The following is a 16,651-nucleotide window of genomic DNA, read 5'->3' as shown; positions in this document are numbered from 1 at the left end:
GGACCTCACAGGGATTTGCAAACTAACCACTCTATTAAAATGCCATTTTTCAAAGCAGTTTATTATAAGCAGAACATTGAGGCATAAGCAAGCTAAGCACAGGTATTACACTTAAGTATGGGTCATTTCTGTTGGCTGGACCCACTTGATTGTTATTCATACAATGCAGTCATTTTTGTGTGGTGTTGAGCTTATCAGTTTATGTTTTAAAAATGGTTAGTGCTTGAGTTATGTTCACCCTCACTCCCAGCAGTGTTACGTAGTGTTTGAAGGTGCTCACCTGGATTTCACATTTAAACATATATTTTTGAAACGTTACCTATTTTTTCTGGTGTGTTGTACTTCACAGTGTTTTGCAGGTGACAGTTTTTCCATCTTGCCTAATTTCTGCTCATAAACAGGTCTTAAACTGTTCACAGTGGGGAAGAGGAGAGGTATACCACTTTCCAGCTCTTGCTTTTTCATCTTCCTCCATGTAGAGAGGCAACTTTCTAATATTTTAGTTATTCCTGAAGTCTTGCCATCAGTGTTCTGCCATTAATTACCACAGAAGACAGTTACCATGGTCTTAGAGGGCTTTCACCTTCTACCTGCTTCATGAGGTGGTAGCTCCTGGTTTCTATTTTCCTTTTTCTTTTTTTTATTTGGATACTTAAAAGATTTTCTGGCATTTAAACTGCCATAAATTAACCTGCTCTTCAACATCTGTATGAATTCCTTCTTGGAGGCAGGAGAACTTTCCATCTGTACGTGGATCATCGAACAGTCTTTTTCCCAGGTACGCAACCCCTGCAGAACTCACCATTTTGCCATGGTCTCCTCAACAGCCGTTTAATCAAAAGGTTTTATTTAGCAAAATATGCTGGTTGCTGGTCCTTCTTGCCCAGAGGGACCACCACAGCCACGCTCATCCTGCTCAAGGCACAGGGCCGTAGGTCACCTAATCCCCAAGAGAAGTTTCTTCATCGTTACTTCGAACAAGTTCCTTCCCCGGGCCGTGGCTTCCTGTGGGCAGGCGGGCTGTGTGACATACTACCTCGCAGCCCCAGGTGCCGCTGCGGTTAGAAACTTTATTTTTAGTGGTGTTTGCCATGGGGTGACCCTGGGGCGGGGTGGGGCCCAGCCCCCACGGCTCCCCTCGCCTCACGCCTTCCAGACCTGAACGGCTCTCGCCACGCCTGCCCTCGGCCTTCGGTGCAGTGTGACACCGGGCTGGTGCCTGCTGACCTCGTATCTGGGGGGGACAGCCCGGTGACACGGCTACTGACCTGGGGAACCCCCGCCCGCAGCGCCCCGCTGGGCCCAGCCTTTGCAGCGTGGCCCCCCCCCCCAGAGGGCGCGATGCGCCTCGCGGGGGATGACATCACGCCTGCGTGGCGTCGCTCTGACGTCACACCGCGCCCCCCGCCCCTCCTCCAATCTCCTCCCCGGCAGGCAGTGACGTCTGGCTGCAGCCCCGCCCCTCCCCATCGCTGCTGGGCCTGCGGGGCGCGGCGCCGGGCTGAGCGGCACCGGGAGCCGGCGGCGGGAGTGCGGCGGGGCCGGCGGGTGAGCCCTGGGCCCGGGGGGGAATGGGCCGCAGGGCCGCCCTGCTCCACGGCCCGGCACCGAATGAATGAGGTGGGGGAGGGGCACCCACCCCCTCCCCCACCCCCTCCCCCACCCCCTCCCCCACCCCCTCCCCCACCCCCTCCCCCACCCCTTCAATGGCCGCTGAGGGGGCGGCGGGCGCCGCTTCTCGCTCTACTTCGCCTCAGCGCCGGCGGCGGTCACCGGGACTTTCCCCCGCCACCCCACCGTTCCTGGGGGGCTGGGAGCGGCGCCTGGGCCTCAGACCCCTCCTGGGCCCCGGTGCCGGAGCCCTGCGCCCATCCCCCCAGCCATCCCCGGGCACCCGCCGTGAGGCCCATCTTCTTTCCCCGCTCGCAGGGCTTCACGCTGCCAAGCTGCGGCTATAATCTGACTCCTGTATTTGTTGGGTTTTTCGGTTGCTGAGGTCAGGTTCCCCGTGGGTCCCTCGGTGTTGCAGGCTGACGTCGTCTCTTGGCGGGACTGGCGAGGGGCAGCGCGTCGCCTCCTGCGTCACCTCAGTAAAACGAGCCGCTGGGGCTGTGCCTGCGTGTCAAGGTTATTTCAGCTTGAGGTTAGCCAGCAGCTGGCCACCCGGGAGCTCTGCCCCATCCACCCTGCCAGGGGACACAGGGAGGCATGCAGGGTCCCCTCACCCTGCTTTGGGTCTCTTGGGTCCCTGCACCCCGCTTTGGGGCTCTCAGAACCTGAGGAGATGCCACCAGGGGATGTGTGATGGTTTTTGGTCTGCCCAGCTATCCAGGCGGTGGTGTTAGCTGAGCTGGGAGTATCCCCTGGTTGTTGCAGCTTGAGTGCTTCCAATGTGGTGATCCAATGGACTTCCCAGTGGGCAGCACCTGGGCACCGGGGAGTAAGGCTGTTCCTCGGGACAGGCAAGGTGGCATGTGCTTGTCTTCTGGGCACCCAGGTGGGCAGTATTTTTCCACTCAAGCTCTTGACAGAGTAGGAAAAAAGTAGAGGAGCTTTCCAGTGCATAAGCTTTTCTTTACGTCTGAAGCAGAAACTGTGTGGTTTTGAAGACAAATATGAGGTGAGAACAATAGCTTGGTGTGGACCATATGCCCGAGGCTGTTGGCTGTTTTGAAAGTCCTAGTGGTTGGGGATCTGCAAGATCCTGTGCCCTAGAGAGTGTCTTACATTTTGGACTTCTTTGGTTAGCTCTGTGGAGGGGCATCCCGTGGCATCTCAGCAGCTGTGCGGCCCCCAGAAATGCTGCAGGAGATCTGGCATTTGGTTCTGACCTCTCTCACCTACCCCTTTTGCATTTTCTTTGAAGCTTACTGTTGTGGGATTTTCCACGCCTAACCCGTGAGTTTCTTATCATCTTATCACCGTAATGTTCTATTAATAACAAATACAGAAGAAATTTCTAACTTCTATAAACGTTTGGTGGTTTTGGTTTGGGTTTTTTGTTTTTTTTTTAATATGAGCAGCAAGTGCTTGCTGCTTATGTAACACTTTGGAAACCTTGCAGAAGAATAGCAACTGGCATTTAGCATGCTAAGTGTCACTTTATAGACCTGTTACTTTTTTCACTTCTTTTCCCTCTCCCTGAACTTTAATCTTCTTAGAAAACTCAGAAATTTCCTGCTGTCCCAGGGAGATTATTGTTACATTTGAACATGTGTTTACTTTATACTAATCCTTTGCACTACGACCAATTAGTTTAAAACCTGTCCTTCACAGATGACCCTAGGTTGTAAGGTTCTGTTAGTTAAAGGAGCGGGCTGCATAGCTTCAGAGTTCTCTGCCAATCACAAAGTTACAGACGTTTCAAAATCAAGCAAATGTGAACGAAGTGATATCCCTCGCTGCTGCAGCTCTCACGCGCACGCTTTTTTTTTTTTTTTAAGGTGTGGGACAACTCCTACTTTCTGTCAAGTTTTGATTGGCTTTCAAAAGAGGCAGTGTCCTATAAATTGCCGTCTCCATTCTGCTTCTGCTGTGTTACCGGCTGAGGGACAGGTGAGTACAGAAGAGGAAAAATTCCAGTGTGTCTTGCTTAATTCTTTAGATTAGCGTTGGTTGTTAGTTTAAATTAGTGGGGTGGAGGAAATAAGCTTCCATGCTTCAAGATAAAACTTCTTCATTTTACTTGATTTAGAAAACAAAAGAGCTAGTTTCTAATATCAGTTTGGGTTGGTGAGTAAAACCAGTGACTGAGAAACTGGTCAGAAGGTAATATAGGAGGGCTGGGGTTGAAAAGAAAAATATATGTATAACTTCTTTTTTCTCTCCGGTTCCTAAAGGTGCAGAAGTATTCCTCTTTGAGATAGTAAGAAAGAGAAACCTATCAAAGAATTTAAGGCTTTTTGCATCAGTTAAATGAATACTTTCTGTGTTCAGAGCTGTTAACTCCTTGAAGTTACTTACAATGAGAAACTGATCTAGCAGAATGGGCTTTTCTGTCCCAGTTTGCTTTTGTGAGTTAATCACTGTGTTGGGGCTACCTGTATCTTATGATTGGTTTGGGGAGGTGCTTTTAAGGAGTAATGTTAATGTCTTTATATATCTGTGCATTTGTTGGCAGCTTTAGTATTTAATAGCTAGTTACCCCCCCGCCCTTCATATTTGAAATAGAAATAACAGGCATGTCAGAGGTGGGATTTTCACATGCAGCTGCGCTGCTTGGTGAGCCTGGGGTTTCTCAGTGTCTGGTATAGAATGTGTTTACTGTTCTTTTGAGTCAGCCTAGGCTTGCAAGTAAATTCTCAGCTTAAGCCTGTGTGGTTTCACTCCAGGTGTGTTTGGGGAAACCAATGTCATCCTAGCATGGCATTTTTGGTAGCAATAAACTTTAGTTTATATTGTGTTTATAGAAAGCAAAATGCTTTTTCAGGTACTTTAAGGGGAAACTTTTGGTGACAGAAACCAGTGAGTCTCTCTTAGTGCTGTAAGTGTTTATTACCCGTTTGAAACAAGAAGGGATTATCATGGCTCTTCAAAAGTCCGAACACTGCCCTTTAACTTACATTGGTTTCCTAGGGAGAAACATGGCTTATGAGATTGAATTATCTGGGTATATCTGCCTGCTGCCTTCTTCCTCTTTACATGTAACTATTTTTGCACCTGTTGGCTAATTTCAAATAAGTTTGAGAGGGACTGAGCCTCAAAAATAGCAAGAATATGTCTGGTTTGTGAAGGTGGGTTTGCATGGGAGGGAAATTTCATTAGTGCCTTGGCTGAGCGTGAGAGAATGTTTGTGGTTGGAGGGGACCTCTGGAGGTCATCTGGTCCAGCCCCCTGCTCAAGCAGGGCCACCCAGTCAGCTGCCCGAGACCACGTCCGTATGGCTGTTGAAGATCTCCAAGGATGGAGACTCCATTCTGGGCAACCTGTGCCAGTGCTCTGTCACCCTCACAGTAAAAAAAAAATCTTTCCTGATGTTCAGAGGGACCTCTTGTGTTTCAGCATGTGCCCACAGCCTCTGATCCTGGCACTGGGCACCACCGAAAAGAGCCTGGCTCTGCCCTCTTTGCGCTTTCCCTTCAGGTATTTATATATATATATTCATAATATCCCCCCCTTGAGCCTTCTCTTCTCCAGGCTGAACAATTCCAGCTCTATCAGCCTTTCCTCATAGGAGAGAGATGCTCCAGTCCCCTAATCATCTTTGTGGCCTATCAGCAATATAAGCTGACTTGTACAAATCAGCATGAGAGAATCAAGATAGGAGAACAATATCATAACCTTTTACAGAGCAATTAATTACCTCTGAGATTGAGTCCTCAGGAAATGGGGCTTCTTCACTTTCAGTGCTCAAGGAATAGTCTGTTTGCTCTAGTTTTGTAGGTGGAGTTAGATGCAGGTATATCAGATTGGGGTATAACAAGGAATTGCAAGAGACTTGTGAAAGCCTAGAGAAGACAGAGTGATTGCTTCTGTAGCACTGTGAAAGGAGAGGTACAGCTTTGATGGATCAAGCCTATAATCAGTGAGACTGATCCCTCTGATGGGTTTGTGGCTGAGGTGCAACAGAAGCTTGGCTAATTCATCAGGATATTAACTGACTGTGCTTCTCAAGGTAATAAAGAAGTGAGCAAACAAGTCTAAGGGGGTGTGAGGGGAGGTGCATCTCAGAATAAGTCTCTTTGATCAGTTTAAATATGCAATTGTGCTTTTTAGTAATGCACTTTTTTGGGGGGGTATCTTATGAAGCATGTGATAGGTAGTTTAGCAAGTCTTCTGTATTTAAATAGCAGGACTCCCTAAAGTATCAGAAAATTTGCAGACTTGCGTGTTGCCCTAAGTGAAAGGAACACCCACATTAATTACTTGTTTGTTTTTCTATGCATACTAGAATTGGTAGTGCTGGAATTCATCTGCAGCAATTAGCTGCTGTAATTTCTTGTTGTAGCTGCCCTTCTCCCCCCCTTTTCCTTTTTATAATAGATACCACAAGAACATGTACGAGAAAGGAATTGACAGGGTAATCTCAAGCAAGCTAGCTTTGAAATATGTTTTTGTGTGGGAATTTACTTACTCTAGCACTTCGGGAAAGAGTTGAAAGTTGTTCGAAGGGGATAAGGCACAATCACTTAAATTCTTCCTTAAGAAATGTATTTGAAAGAAGTAAACTGCAGCCTCAGGGAAGACCTGTTGTGGATGCAATTTATTTGAGCTACATTCTTCTCCATTTCTTTTCCCAATATGAAAGATTTGGAGAGAAAGAAAGCCAAATTTGCATGTATCTCAGGGTTAAATAGGGATAATTTTGTGCTGTGTTATGGTGAGTGAATCATGTCTTTTTTTGTGTGTGTGTGAAATTAGGAGGACATTTTCGTCAGTCCTGGGTACATACTGCTTCTCCTTTGTTCTGCTTCCTGGCTGCTGTCCATCGTGTGTGTTAAGTTTGAGCAAAGCAGTGACCTTTTTTTAAGCCTCTGTTGGCTTAGCTGAGTCTTGCTGATGCAATACTAAGAAGGGTTGCTTATTCATGCAGTCTATAAAACTTTCACTCAGAAGCACCTACAGTGAAGCTGTGTAATCATAGCAGCTGAACTTGTTGAATTCTGTATCTGTTGTCTATTGTGCTTGAAATCATGGTTTCTAGTGACAGTTTTAAAAAGGCTTAAACTTGAACTGTGTTCTCACTGTTCATTATACTGGACTCTGTGCTGGGGCTGTGGATATTTTCTTGAGCTTGCTCTGGTGAATACGTTACCTCTGTTTATCTTACTTCACAGACTGCTTCTAGCAGACGTGGCTCTCAGTTGGCACGTCAACTGGGACTTGGATTGCATCAGACTTTTCTGAAACCCTTCAGTTTTCTAAGGGAGTGTTTAAAATGTTTAATATGGTTGAGTCATATGTGAATAATCTTTTTCTCTTGTTCTCACAGCATACTTGAAGGAGGAAGATGGCAATTGTCAAAAACGTGAGCAGAGCTGTCAGCCAGCTGCTACAGAGCTCTGGTTGTGGATGTGGGATTTCCACTGTGCCAGTTCGATGCATTGGAGTCTCGCCTCGCCAGGTGGCCTCTGATGCCAGCTTTCACTCGGTTTCTTTTTCTGAGTCTGATCATCCTCGGGTGCTAATTACAGGTCAGCATTCCTGCCATAACTGTATTGCTGCTCCACCTTCTCAGTTGAGTCCCCCACTCCCTTTCTTCCTCCCTGGTGAGCAGAATACTGGAAGTACTCAAAATATTTTGGAATTGTGATGATCTTTCCCACATGATGATAAGATTGGTGTCCCATGTAAACTTTCCTGGTTTGTTTGGTTTTTTTCCCTTGGAAATCTACTAAAACCTATTAATTTGGTTTACCTTGAGAAAAAAGTAAAGCTTTATGACTAACTGGGAAAAACAGTAGTTATTTCTAATGTGATACATGCAATGATGGAACTCTATTTTGATACCACTTTCTGATTTTTGTCTCTTTTGTATTCCATTTTAGGTGGTCTTGGCCAGCTTGGAGTGGGACTTGCTAAGCTTCTGAGGTATGTCATGATTCTCTGACTTGCTGTTAGTGAGGAATTAAAGCTTCTAAAAGCTTCTATCACTTCTAAAAGCAATAATTTTCTGAAAGGTTGTTTATAAAAGAATCCTGGTGACGATTGCAGATTCTTTTTTGCCTCTTAGTTTTGTAAATAATTTTAGTTTTTCACCATCTTTTTATTTTTTTACTCCTTTGCTTGGTTTAGGTTCACTGATGTACTTTCTGTGTGTACATTGATCACGATTCCCGAAATAACATAATTTTGTCTAAGAGACTAGCCACTGAGTTCAGTTTGCTTCCAGTTAAATGGAAGTATTCAGAATCTGAATCCTCAGAGGGTGGTCAGGTTCCCTTTTCTCTCTTTTTGATATAGCCAAATAAGGCTGGATTTCAGTGCTCAATAGAGAGACAAAGGCAGTGATTTTACGCAGGGACTACAGGAGAGAAAAAAGTACATGCATCCACTTGAAAAAATACTTAGTCCTTTGCTAACTACCCAGCTGTTGGGCTCTGCAGCTGCTGACTTTTATCTCTGATAATTTCAGTTCAGTGGCTTCAGGAATAAGATGCCTTATTTAGTAAAGTACAAACAAAAAAAAAAAAAGATTAGGATATGAGATATGGAAGTTTTTATGATTTGGTGGAAGATAAACTGATGCAGCAAAAGGAGTAAATTGAAAATATGTTTATTCTGACTCTTTTCGTTGCTCTGCTTCACATACGCAGTTACCTTATTTTTTCCATGGTATCTTTTCAAGAAATATAAAATGGTCTGAGAGCTGTCTCTGGCCCGTACCGTTGTCCATATCGACACCTGCTCAGCTCCAGAGTATTGTTAACACACAGTGTTTGTTGCAGAGGATTTGGACTATGACCAAAAATGAGCAAATTTACTGCATTCCTGTGGTGCAGTTTGAATGTTTTCTACCTTTTCTATGATACATTTATTTTAAAATAATCAAAATAATAGAAGGCTGGAATGTATTCCAGCACCATCAGACTTGACCTCTGCAACAGCCTTGTGTTGATTAGAAAAGCACAAGGCAGAGATTGCTCAGTTATGTTCTTTGTTGGTATAAATGTAGCTGCAGTTGCAGCAAGCCCAGTGGCTTTTTGCTGGCTGCAGGGGAGTAGATTATCTCTGGGTAAAATTTTCAGAAGAGGGTAGGAAGGTAGTTCTTCTCAACGTATTTTAATTTTTCTAGAAAATTTCTCTATCCTTATGCAACCTTTCACTGCTATTAGTAGTAGTTTACTAATTTTCCTAAAATGCTTTATTGACATTTAAAGGGTTGTTGGTGGTTTTTTTAGCGCAATAACTGATTTCATTGTGGAAATAATTGTTCCTCTGATATTGCCTCCTGCAAAACAAAATACCAATAGCAACTTATGAATTATCTTGAAGACTGTGGACTCATACCATATGGGTATTTTTACACAGGAAACGCTTTGGAAAGAACAATGTGATCTTGTCTGACATTAGGAAGCCTGCAGATAACATTTTTTATAGTGGTAAGTGACTGGGGGAAGCACATGATAAACAAAATCTTTACTTTATCTCTGATATTCATAGATTAATTACCAAAGTCTAAATGATATGTGGATTAGACAGAACAAGTTATTGTTCAAAACTTCTGGATAACACCTTCCTGCTTTGAAATCGTGCTAAGACATGGATTTTTCCTGCCTATTATTCCCTTTTTCTAAATATTTTTCTTTGAATTTTTTCACTGTTGCTTTGCCACTTTGTTGACCAGAGTAACTACTTGAGTCAAGTTGAACTTGACTGTTGTGCTTCTGCTGCAAAAAGAGGTGCATTTATTCTTTTGGAGGGAACAAGCTGGAAATTAAATTTGTGCTTTGTTTTTCCATGCTCAGGCAATTTTTATGTTAAGGTGGATATAGAGTAGGATTTTTTATTATTTTCATTAGAAACTTGCATAAATTTTTCTTCATTGTTACTGTTTAATGATGTATTTAGATACTTGAATATTGTACGCTAGATGTTCCCTGTTTTCATGCTGTTGACTGGATAAAACAGGAGTTCTTGCATCAGTCTGTTGCTGAGGTGAAGGTAGTTTCCACTCATTTCTCCTGCTTATTTACTGATTCATTGACTGCTGCTGTTAGAGGCACACATTCTGCTGTGCAGTCAAATTCTGAATACAGCTATGGTCAAGAAGCAGCAATGTGAGTTTGATGTAGAACTTCTCTTTACATCCATTCTTCTTGACATTCAATTTCCTTCTGGTTCCATTTGTTCTAGGTCCTTTTATCTATGCGGATATCTTGGATTACAAGAATTTACGTGAGATAGTGGTGAATAATCGGATAACTTGGCTGTTCCACTATAGTGCTTTACTCAGTGCTGTTGGAGAAGCAAACGTCCCTTTGGCCAGAGCTGTAAATATTACTGGTATGTGACAAGGGCTTCAAGTTTGTGACTCTGCAGAGGCTTGAGAAAGTGCTGTGTATGTTCTGATAAATCCTGTTGTTTGTTCCAGGTTTACACAATGTTCTGGATATTGCAGCTGAGCATAATTTGAGGCTCTTCGTTCCAAGCACTATTGGAGCCTTTGGACCCACCTCTCCTCGAGACCCAACTCCTGATCTCTGCATTCAGAGACCAAGGACAATCTATGGAGTCTCCAAGGTTCATGCTGAGCTCATGGGAGAAGTGAGAATTTTTTATTTATTTCATCAACGTTGTAGGAGAACTTAATTGCTTTTGTAAGATTCCTGACTGAATTTCTCTTCTCCCCTTTCTTTCCTTACTTCAGGCTTGAGTGCTCAATAGTAGTCTGAGGCAGCTCTTAAGGACAAAGGTCTTTTGAGTTTTGTTGGAAAAAGTGCAAAGAATTGGAAGCTGGCAAACATCTAACTTTCAAAATAAACAGGGAAGCAAGTTATATTGACTGGCTTCTGCCTCATCTGCCAGTATGAGTGGCATTGCACAAATGTCAGTGTACAAAGCCTTCTGAAAGCATACTGGACAATGATGACTTTTGCTCCTCCCCCTCCAAAAAAAGACACTGAAGTTAAAAACATGGGAGTTTGTACATGCACAACTTATCTTTTGGCTTTGTAGTTTTTTATAAACATAACATCATTAAACCTGGTATTTTTACATACAGTTTCCTCACACTTGAAATTTACGAAGGACAGTGGAAGGTCTGAAGATTGTATTAACCTGAAATGTCTCACAAACTGAGGAATTTTCAGTTTCTGAGCACTAGATCTAAACCTTACGTTAGAAGCCGATCTGTATCAAGAATCCATATCTACTGATGTGGATGTAAACTAGAAAAGAGTAAGCAGGGAGATCAGCTACCTGGCAGGGAATGGAGGCTGTTTGGTAGTTCCTTTGCTTTCATCCCTGCCAGGGGATAACTGCAGCGTGAAGGTTCATCTGTGGTAGACTTCCTGTGAAATCAACCAGTTGTATGGCCTAGTCTTGATGTGTAAAGCTATGTTTCTCTCTTCCCTCTGTAGTACTACCATTACCGGTATGGCTTAGACTTCCGCTGCCTGAGGTATCCAGGAGTTATATCTGCTGACTCTCAGCCTGGTGGGGGAACAACTGGTAAGTGACTTGGACATAGTTCTCAGTATTGCAGGCAAGAAGAGCGAAAACAAGCCAATAGAGTAATGTTTAATGTGTCTGTAGAAATTTAATCTGTGGCAGTATAGAGCATGAGTGTAGGGATACTATTTAAACTGTTACAACGATACTTTTGTACACTCCAGCCTAGGGTGTGATTTTGTTGTCTTTGCCTTTAAACAGTAAGAGATTTTGGATCAATTACACCCATTGAGACCATTTTCTTTTAAAATATTTTAAACTCTGTTCTCTTGCTGCGGTGTGCAAGTGCTAGAATATCACTGGGATAGTTCAGAATAACTTACGCTCCTGCAGCTCAATGTAAATAATACACAGTTCTGCTGCTAGATTTTAGACAGGAGACTTTGGAGGTGGTCTGGGGGTTGTTGACTGTCGTGGAGTGAACAACAGATGGAGGCAGATGAGTACATACATCCACTGGTCTTTTCTACAGATTATGCTGTCCAGATTTTCCATGATGCCATAAAGACTGGCAAATTTCAATGCAATTTAAAGCCGGACACTCGTCTCCCTATGATGTATATTGATGACTGTCTGAAAGCAACTCTAGAGGTCATGGAGGCCCCTGCAGAGGCACTGAGCATGAGGACATACAACATCAGTGCCATGAGCTTCACTCCTGAAGAGCTAGTGCAAGAGGTGCAGAAGCATGTTCCTGAGCTCCAAGTGACCTTCAATGTGGATGAAGTCAGGCAGGCCATAGGTTAGTATCAGCTTCTTTAGCAGTGGGTAAGAAAAGATGTTAAGACTGCCATATGTTAAGGGCAGACCAGTTTCTTTCCTTTTCAGACACTTGCAAGTTGTTCCTGTACAGTTCAAGTCTTACAGTTTGAAATTCAGCTTCAGTAGTTCAAATGGCCAGTGGTGATGCATCTTAAAGTTTAAAGATGTTTTTCTTAAGCCTCATGCTCCTGTTTCTCCTTTTTTTCCACCACAGCTGACAGCTGGCCGATGAACTTTGACGACAGGAACGCCCGGAGGGACTGGGGTTGGAAACATGATTATGATCTGCCAGAGTTGGTGGCTACAATGTTTAGCTTCCTTGGGTGTGAGTCCAGGATTGCTCAAGCTAACTGAAATACTTTGTAAGATGTTACCAGATTTCCACGGAGGACCAGGAAGAAATGACTAAATTAGTTTATAATTTTCTGAGTCTTAGAGCATGTCAATTATTAATTTTTCATAAGTAGCAATAGAGTTGGGAAGAAACGTACTTTAGGTAGAATGTACTGTTAGATAAACAACATCATTTGGTACTGTCTCCAAGCACAGCACTGATGACAAACGTAGAGTTCTTTAACTTCCACACTTAAGCAGCTAGAAAAAAAAAAAAAAGCACTTAACTCCAGGCTGATGACTCTCCAATCATTCCTGCTGCCTACCTCTTCTTTGGCAAACAACATGGGGCAATATTGCCAAACCTGCTGTTTTGGGCATATCCTGCAAAGTTAACGATAGGCTTTTCATTCTCCTGGTGGAGCATGTTAGATCGTAGTAAGATACGATCCTTTCTACTCTTTGCTTACAAAAGAGAGATCAGAAGAGTTACTTCATGTTTCCAAAATGCAGGGGTCAATGCAATTCTAGTTTGAAATCAAACTTTGGTCAATAGTTTCTATTTATATATATATATATTTATATATATATGTAGTGCTGTATAAACATACGCTTTTCTGTACAGAGGGCATACAAAGTAGCATTATTCTTATAATGCTTATAAATGTGAAGGCGAACAGGACTTGAATTCTCACTATGCTTTAAAAAAACAGGGTTTACAAGCTAGGCTTTGTCCTATTCATTGAAACTGCTGCAGCCTTCAGGTTAACCTCAGTGGCAGTTCCGAAATCCGAAGAGTTGTTTACGTATATGTGAATGAATCTGGGGCGTATTGCAAGAAGGCAATGCCCGTGTATGGGTTTATTGTTAATTAGCACTACTTTTGGTTATCCCAGTTGTTTGCCATGCTAGCATGATGACATACTGCCTGGAGCAAGTTTTAAAGGTGGGCTGATGATGGAGTCTTATGATAGAGTCAAGTCAGCCTTTGAAATCTGTTCATGTTCACTACACTTTCCACGTGTGTTGTAAGTGTATTTGTAGATGCTATTTATGTGTAACTGTCATATGCTTTTATTCTTTAGAGAGGGATCCAGAAGCTGAAACCATCTTCTAGCTACAGTTAAGGGCTGTTCTGCTCATTGAGTTTCATGCACAGGAGATTCTGGGATTAAAAAGGGAGTCTTAGTAGTTGTGTGCAAGGAAGATATGTTTATTCAAAAGCTACTTAGGAGACTTTGAGAAACAGCAAACTGGAGAGACAGGAAAGCCATTTTAGGTAAAATACCAGTTTCTGTGGATGCGAATCTGAGCCATCAGCTACTATAGCTATAGCATGCCTTGAGAAACAGAATCTGGGAACTTTTGATTTTTTTTTTTTTCAAAGAAAAAATATCTCATTTTCAAAATTACTGGAGATTCCCTGTTTGAAGCTCTCCATCTTTATTGTCCTGTATACTCCAACGGTGTGTGTAGGTAAACACATTCAAGTATTTTTTTGCCTACAACTTTTTTGCTATGTTTTCTGTGGTGATGCTTTGGTAGTTGCAAGTCTGTTATGCTTTCTGTAGCCCTGCAGTGTTTCCACAGCCAGTGGATAACTGACATGACCAGATTTCTGTCTCTGTGAAGGAGTCTACATGCTGCAGGGAATATGTTTTCTCATGAAAGTAAACTCCAAATGAAGATTCTGTGGTGAAACCCAGTTACTTTAAACATTTGTTAAACTTGTGTCTCTTGGTTTTGTATGTATCTTATTGTTTCATCTGTTGGCAAAGTATTCTGTTCCCAAGTATTTAAGCTCAAAACCCTCTAAGGTTGTGGCCTGTTATTGAAAGATTTTTATATTGTTTACATTTCTGACAAGGCAAGTTTTTAAACTTTGGCCACTGTTGTAACTATCACATTGTTCAAGTGTAATATTTGGCCCAATGGGCCAGCAAAGTTGGCCCTCGATTCATACCCTAAAAGGAAAGACTGGCTTGGGTTTTGTCCTCTGCCCTGCCAAAACAGGAATATCTCCTGGTGGACTGTTAAACTGAACCATCAGATGAAGGGCTTTAATGTGAGCTGAAGCGTCTTGTCCATTCCAGTCTCTCATAATTCAGACTCTGGGGACTCCCCATTGCCTCCATTCCACAAAACGTGCAAAATAAAGAGTTGTTGATGGGCCTCACTCCACTTCTTTACTTCACTCAAAGCCCTGGGCTCTACTCCCCTCACCTGTGTTCAGAGCTCCACTTAACACTAACAGGAGTGAAGAGCAAGAATGTTCTTTCTTTTGGAACACACTGTCCTTGGTTGTGGCATTGCACAAAAGCTTTGGATAAGGTGTTACGGTGAAGGTGAAATTCAGACCTATGGCATTTTGAACAATTTTTATTTTTATTCTGCCAAAAGTTGCTGTCTTAATTTAGGAGCAGCTGTTTAAGAAACTTATACTTTGCAAAATCTGAAATAAACTGTGTTGCAATAGAGAGTTGTTTGGAGGCAATAATATGGTGATAGTCAGGGAATGTGATTAGATGTGTCTACAAGGTTCAAGTCCTGTATGAAATTCCGGTTTTCAACCGGTGACCAACAATGCATGTGTGTTTTTTTCTGTATCTTCCTCTCTAACTTCTGTTGTAACTATGTTACAGTATTTTCTGTATTAAACCAATTTGATGTGGTACAAAATGTCAAACTTTTGCTACCAGTTCAAAATTTGACTTCTGGGCAGAGACTTCTCTCATGGCATTTGAGCATTGCAGCTGTTAAATTACCTGTTCAGGAGAGAAAAAGTTAAGAGTATTTTTTTCAAATGTTGGCAGTTGTGGATGATGCCTACTTTAATAAAATCCTATGCAGATGTATCCTTGGTTTGTCACCCTTGTTTAGAGCCTGTAAGAGTGCTGATGGAGGGATGCTTGTTAGCACTGATGCCTTTTCTTCAGCTGCAGAAGCGATGCAGGATTTGAGGCGCAGAGAAAGGTTCACACGCACTCTGGTCTGTGTAGTGACTCTCAAACATTTGTATGTTTTAACTTTCTGCTGATTATTCCAGTTGCTCTGTGTAGCAGTCGCTCCTAGGCAGATACAACATGGTTACCCTTCCACCTTCAGCAAGCCTCTTCAGGTGTATGGGCAGTGCTTGTTAGATGGTAGCCATCCAAAAAGTGCTGGGTTTCAAATGTTCCTCTGTCACATTAGATTTCGTAGCTTCTCACGTGGAGAAGCCAGCAGGCCTGTCTTCAGCTCTGTTCCTGTCTCTCTTTTTACATCTGTGCAGCTTTGAAATTGCAAAAGAGCGATGGTGTTCTGAGGGAGGAGCTTTAAAAACATGCCATGCATTTCAGATCATAGAGTCCTCATTTCTGCCTCTGTGCAGGTCTTGACTCCAGCTGTTGTGCAACCAGTAGTGTTGTCATCAGGAGAGGTTTGTGCAGACATGAGTGAGAAGGAGCGTGCTCCTGATAACTTAGTGTGGACGCACCCTGCCTCGTTAACTGATGAATAAACGCTCCCTTCAGGTTAAACAAGGGCTTTCCTCCTGCACCTCAACTTTCTAATGATGGGAACTTCTTGTGGAGGAAGCATTCCACTTGACCATGATTTAATGACTAATGCAACCATTATGTTTCTTGCAGAACAGTCAGGGTGTTTACACCACCGTGCTCTTTCCAGTTACTTCATTTTGATAATTAGTTTGACTCTTGTTTACACATGCTCGGTCTGGCTTCCATAAGTGCTATAGGTGATGGTGCTTCATCCAAAGCTGCGTAGCTGAGGAGAGAATCACCATCACCTTACAGGTCCTTCAGGCCCTGCAAGAACAACTATTCCATGCACCCTCTTCTTCAGAGATTTAAGAATATTTGACCCTGCAATTGCATTTGTGCAGCAAAACCAAAAGCCTCCTAACCTTTTTGCTTTTAATTCTCAATTTTACCTCTCCTCCTTGCTGGCTTGCATTGGAGTCAGCGATTGACTTCATTGTCCTCGCTTTGCTGTTCCCACCCAAGAGGGAACGCACAGAGCTGAAGCAGTGCTGAGGCCGTGCTTATTGGTTGGTGTACACTAAAAAGCTTTAAAGGAAGGAGCTCTGCTCCTTTTCAAGGTGTGGGTGCTGATGGAGCACGTTCTTTCTTTCAGCTTCCCCTGGGTTTGGAAGTCGGTACTGAGCTACGTGCCGCTATGGCAATGTACTGTTAATACCCAGAGTGTGCTGAATTTGAAACAGGGCTTGGGGAAAGGGTCTTTCTGTCACCCTGAAAGTCACTGCCCGAGCCTGGGATGGAAATGCAAGTCCTGCTGGGGTCTGGGTCCAGGCCCTACTGCAATCATTAACTCCTGAGATGTCAAACTTAATTCCTTTTTTTAAGCCCATACACATGTAGCTGCTTTCTGCATCTTAAGATGTCAGAAGGAGATGCAGAAGAGGAGAAACCTTCCCTCGGTGAAA

At 43.2% G+C, this 16,651-nt stretch overlaps 1 protein-coding gene across 6 annotated transcripts; it reads left to right on the top strand.

Moving 5' to 3' along the window:
* Positions 1-1,439: 1,439 nt before the first annotated feature.
* On the top strand, positions 1,440-15,062 carry LOC308064553 (L-threonine 3-dehydrogenase, mitochondrial-like). 6 transcript variants are annotated; one of them, XM_080389178.1, is made up of 10 exons: positions 1,440-1,548; positions 3,444-3,555; positions 6,932-7,133; positions 7,488-7,530; positions 8,971-9,041; positions 9,796-9,945; positions 10,034-10,206; positions 11,022-11,112; positions 11,585-11,854; positions 12,089-15,062. In XM_080389178.1, the coding sequence occupies exons 3-10, from the start codon at positions 6,950-6,952 to the stop codon at positions 12,226-12,228; spliced, it is 1,122 nt and encodes a 373-aa protein (XP_080245304.1). In that variant the 5' UTR covers positions 1,440-1,548; positions 3,444-3,555; positions 6,932-6,949; the 3' UTR covers positions 12,229-15,062. The 6 variants fall into 6 exon arrangements, with proteins under 6 accessions (XP_080245304.1, XP_080245309.1, XP_080245307.1 ...); XM_080389181.1 differs by lacking the exon at positions 1,440-1,548 and adding an exon at positions 1,597-1,620; XM_080389180.1 differs by lacking the exon at positions 1,440-1,548 and adding an exon at positions 2,006-2,143.
* The last annotated feature ends 1,589 nt before the right edge of the window (positions 15,063-16,651 follow it).

This window comes from Falco punctatus (genome assembly GCF_963210335.1).
Source record: "Falco punctatus genome assembly, chromosome: 5".
Classification (NCBI taxonomy): domain Eukaryota; kingdom Metazoa; phylum Chordata; class Aves; order Falconiformes; family Falconidae; genus Falco; species Falco punctatus.
Note: the sequence above shows the minus strand (reverse complement) of the source record. Positions and strands in the feature narration are given on the sequence as shown.

Coding starts and splice junctions, on each gene's coding strand:
- LOC308064553 (XM_080389178.1), top strand. CDS start 6,950: ATGGCAATTGTCAAAAACGTGAGCAGAGCTGTCAGCCAGCTGCTACAG. Junction 7,134..7,487: donor TCCTCGGGTGCTAATTACAG/GTCAGCATTCCT, acceptor ATTCCATTTTAG/GTGGTCTTGGCCAGCTTGGA. Junction 11,855..12,088: donor TGAAGTCAGGCAGGCCATAG/GTTAGTATCAGC, acceptor TTTCCACCACAG/CTGACAGCTGGCCGATGAAC.